Below are 5,000 nucleotides of genomic sequence, written 5' to 3'. Positions count from 1 at the left end.
GTGTGTGTGTGTGTGTGTGTGTGTGTGTGTGTGTGTTTTTGTGTGTGTGTGTGTGTGTGTGTGTGTGTGTGTGTGTGTGTGTGTGTGTGTGTGTGTGTGTGTGTGTGTGTGTGTGTGTGTGTGTGTGTGTGTGTGCGTGTACTGTACCATCACTCTGTATAAATACACAGAGAAATACATATACTCACAGACGACGAGATGAATGAGAGGAAAACACAGAGAGACAGTGAGAGGTAAGAGGAGAGAGAAAATGGAGATGGAGAGAAGGAGAACATGTTGAGGTGACTGCCACTGTGCCAGTCCCATGGCAGCTCCTGTACTTGTGTGTGTCCCTTTGCCTGTCGGTCAGTGGTATTGCTACGCCATCAGCGGCAGTTAGTGAGACCCACAGCTGCATAAAAACGCATCAGCTCTTTTCCGCTGCTAGTTAGTTACATCGGCTCTCTATCACAGGGAAAGCGATCGCATACTTACTCCGCACTGCAACACACACACACACACACACACACACCGAAAAACTAATAAAGAGATATGAATGATATTAGCTTGAGTCCTACTGTGAAATACTAATAATGACAATACTACTAATCATAATGTGTCGTGAATAATCTTATGTTATGTAACTAATCACAATTAACGAAATGGCATTGGCAACGGAGCGCACCTCCGTTACACACACACACAGTCGCACACACACACACACACACACACACACACACACACACACACACACACACACACACAAACATGCACACGTACACACAGACACACATATCCCCACACACACCCACGCACACACACACACACACAGATATTGGACGACCAGCCAGATACTGCATTGCAGCAGGTTCATGATGCTGTGCTCCCTATCAGGGAGCGTACATGAGGAAAACCTGGATCCTGATTGGAGGACTAGATGCAATACTGATAAAGAGATAGACAGATGGAAGGAAGGCTCAGCAATGCATGCCTACACCCTAGGTCTATTAGTAAACAGATACTTGTTAGAAACACGGCGTACGACAACAACACGATCATGAGAATACAAATATTGACTTTTGAAACAAACTTGTCGTAAATTGAACGAGTAAAGCCAATGGGATGCGAGCGCTGTAATCCCAATTAAGTGTAATTCCTACCAGTGTGTGCGAGTAGGGGCGATTTAGATGTTTGATTGGCTGATGGAAATGAATAATGTTGAAATACCAATGTTGAACACTCCTCAAATTAGTTATGCATGAGCTAGGAACAACACTCATTTGAAATAGAGCGTTGTAATTGAATATATCTGTCCGTATACATTTCTATAACTTCACATAATGAATAGTAATAGCATAACTCATCAACCGACGCGGGATTTCTCGCATCGAATATGATAGATTTGGATTGTTAAATGAATAGAGGTTTTAATTAAGAAAAAATAGGCCCATGGAAACGTTGTATAGTCCAATTGATCATTGCTTGATACCTTTGGCCATTGTGTGTGGCGTTTGTGAGTGAGTGCGTGAGTCTGCTTGATTATGAGTGCGATTAAGCATAATCTATAATTTTTAATGGGAGAACTACACACACGCACAAACACACGCACACACACACACACACACACTTTAAGATTGTGTACGGCCAACTTATATGTGATTGATGGGTGTAGGACTAAAGAGATAGAGGAAACAGGGAGAGCGAGATCAAGAGACAGAGAGCGAGAGCTACGGAGCGGAAGAGACGGCGAGACATAAAAGAGAGAAAGAAGAACTATTGATATTCAACAAACAAGTTGAATCGACGGCCAATGCAAATGGACAGGGGCAGAGCCTCGGGGCAGGGGGAGCAGAGTGTGATCCGAGTGTGCATGAGAAACAAGCGCGGAACCGACTCCGAGACTAAGACCAGAGGAGTGACGGAGCAGGACGGAGAGAGGGGAAAAGAGGGCAAGTGTTCGAGCGTGGCCCTGCGCACCTGAATGGGGACCATCCTGTGGAGCTTCAGTGCCCCCTTCTGGTGGAACTTGGCAAAGCAGCCCACGCAGTAGTCCTCTCCACATTCGGGACACGCCTGTGAGACAAAACACAAACCCAATGACGTCAGAGATCCCCGTAGGAGGATGTGTGTGTGTGTATAAGATGTGTGCCTGTGTGTGAGTTTTCGGGTGCGTGTGTGTATATGTGTGTGATGCGTGGGAGTGCGTGTGTGCATGTGTGTGTGTGTGTGCATGTCGTATCATATGAGTGAAAGAAAGAAGTAACCAGATCCTCACCTGTATGATGTGTTTTGCACGTGCACATCGTTATCTCCGCTGACAAGCAGTGATAAGTTAAACCCTAAGCTGGGTATGTCCAACTTCCCCCTAACCGCAAGCTTTTCAAACAAACTGTGTCAGGAGGAATGAATATTGAAATGACCTCTATGGCAGGACCATGGCAGTAGTGTGTGTGTATCTGTGTGTGTGTGTTTTCTTTTCTGTCCGTGTTCTCGCCTGTGTGTGTTCTTATGTGTGTGTGTATGTGTGTGTGTGTGTGTTCTTGTGTGCGTGCATGCATGCATATAGAGCTGAATAGATCTTAAAGGTCCCATGACATGAAAATCTCAATTTATGAGGTTTTCTAACATAAATATGAGTTCCCCTAGCCTGCCTATGGTCCCCCAGTGGCTAAAACTTGCGTTTGGTGTAAAACGAGCACTAGCTGTTCTGCTCGCCTTTGAAAAAACGGAGGCTCAAGCGCGCTGATTTGGAAATCTGTGCTCATGACGTCATGAGGAATCTCAGCTCCTCCCCTTACTCTGCCTGGCCCGCCCAGAGACGTTGGCCCGCCAATGAGACTCGACCGTGCGAGCGCCACATGTGTGTGTGTGTGTGTGTGTGTGTGTGTGTATGTGTGTGTGTGAATACACACACTGTAACGCAAGTGTTTCTTGTCGGTTCTTTGACGTGTCTTGTATTTCCACAACGAGACTGTCGCGGGGGTTATCTAAGCCATGGTTGAGAAGGAATTGGGGGAAAGGAACTTCGGTTTGACTCGCTGAAGTACATGAACTGCGACATGCCGCCGGTTGCCGCGAGGCACCATCGCCCGGCAGCAGGCAGCCGGCCGCAGGCAGCGCGCGGTTCAGTCGACTTCAGGTTGATGTGGAAGAACCAGAGACGTCGCAGAACCCGACAAAGTCGTTTGTGATTCATAATATCGTCTGGAGGCGCACACAATATGTTATATGATATAGATATCTATGTATCATATGATATTATTTAGATATAGAGCTCCAGGACTGTAACGCAAGTGTTGTACACTTCCTTGTTATTTGGATAACCGTTCTGCTGTTGGTGTGATGGCGCATAACACGTCTGGTATTTCTACAACGAGACTCGTATTGGGGGTTATCTCAGCCAAGGTTGAGAATGAATTGGGGGGAAGGAACTTTGGCTTTGACTCCCTCAAGAACATGAACCACGACATGGAGGAGAAAGGGATTGTTGGCGGCGAATGTCTCCCGCTTGAGCCCCGCTGAGGGACCACCGGCGGAGGTGCATAAGCGCTGCCCGGCAAAGATCCCTTTCTCCTCCTTGTCGTGGTTCATGTTCTTGAGGGAGTCAAAGCCAAAGTTCCTTCCCCCAATTCATTCTCAACCTTGGCTGAGATAACCCCCAATACGAGTCTCGTTGTAGAAATACCAGATACGAGAGTCCGACGTCACACCAACAGCAGAACGGTTATCCAAATAACAAGGAAGTGTACAACACTTGCGTTACAGTCCTGGAGCTCTATATCTAAATAATATCATATACATAGATATCTATATCATATAACATATTGTGTGCGCCTCCAGACGATATTATGAATCACAAACGACTTTGTCGGGTTCTGCGACGTCTCTGGTTCTTCCACTTTCACATCAACCTGAAGTCGACTGAACCGCGCGCTGCCTGCTGCCGGCTGCCCGCTGCCGGGCGATGGTGCCTCGCGGCAACCGGCGGCATGTCGCAGTTCATGTAGGCTACTTCAGCGAGTCAAATCAAAGTTCCTTTCCCCCAATTCCTTCTCAACCATGGCTCAGATAACCCCCACGACAGTCTCGTTGTGGAAATACAAGACACGTCAAAGAACCGACAAGAAACACTTGCGTTACAGTGTGTGTATTCACATTGATGTGGACGTTGAAGAACCAGGAACGTCGGAGAACCCAACGCGGTCGTTTGAGATTCATAATATCGGCTCACACAGCTTTTGGCCGTGATAATATATATTATATGATATAGATATCTGTGTAGGCTATATGATCATATTTAGATATAGAGCTCCAGGACTCCCGTGTGTTCTAGAATATTTACAGAACACGGCTAAAGGCTGTGTGCGGCTCGCCATTGCGATACATCCACTGTAAACAGAGCGCATGGTGGCTGCAAGCTGCTCAGGGCCACACCCCCACCCTCCTCCTTGACACGCCCACCGAAACAGCGCATTTGGGGGAAGCTCAATGTGCGACTGGCTCGGAGTGGCTGTAACTCTGCACCACGGCTGAATTTAGGGAACGTCTTTGAATACTGTGTTAGTTGCCCACTAATACCTATATTAAAGAATACATAAAATAGCATGTCATGGGACCTTTAAGGGAGGTCATTACGGTGTGTGTCTGTTAGAGTCAGGTCTTATTAGCAAAGAAAAAAACCTTGCCTGGCTAGTGTAATGGACCGAGCCGCCAGGCGGGCCAGAGAAGAGTGGTGGAGTAAGAGTGAGCGAGAGAGAGAGAGAGAGAGAGAGAGAGAGAGAGAGAGAGAGAGAGAGAGAGAGAGAGAGAGAGAGAGAGAGAGAGAGAGAGAGAGAGAGAGAGAGAGAGAGAGCATAGATAGGCATTAAAGTTGTAGACTTATATATTATTGATCAGAAGAAGCTGGGCCTATTGGAGGCTACTTACTAATTAAATCATTGCCATTTTATCCAAAGCAACTTACACCGCATGTATGCATGTCATTGAGGAACTGGTAGGGTCTTGTCACTAAGGTAGGTGCA

The 5,000-nt window shown here is 46.8% G+C and overlaps 1 protein-coding gene across 1 annotated transcript in view; it reads right to left on the bottom strand.

The window, feature by feature from the left end:
- zbbx (zinc finger, B-box domain containing) overlaps positions 1–5,000 on the bottom strand; it is a 57,612-nt gene that overhangs the window by 37,548 nt on the left and 15,064 nt on the right. Inside the window, exon 7 of the mRNA XM_060075517.1 lies at positions 1,957–2,052. Within this exon, the coding sequence (XP_059931500.1) occupies positions 1,957–2,052 (96 nt within the window). The remainder of the gene's footprint in view (positions 1–1,956; positions 2,053–5,000) is intronic.

The sequence above is a fragment of the Gadus macrocephalus genome, chromosome 16 (genome assembly GCF_031168955.1).
Source record: "Gadus macrocephalus chromosome 16, ASM3116895v1".
Classification (NCBI taxonomy): Eukaryota; Metazoa; Chordata; class Actinopteri; order Gadiformes; family Gadidae; genus Gadus; species Gadus macrocephalus.
Note: the sequence above shows the minus strand (reverse complement) of the source record. Positions and strands in the feature narration are given on the sequence as shown.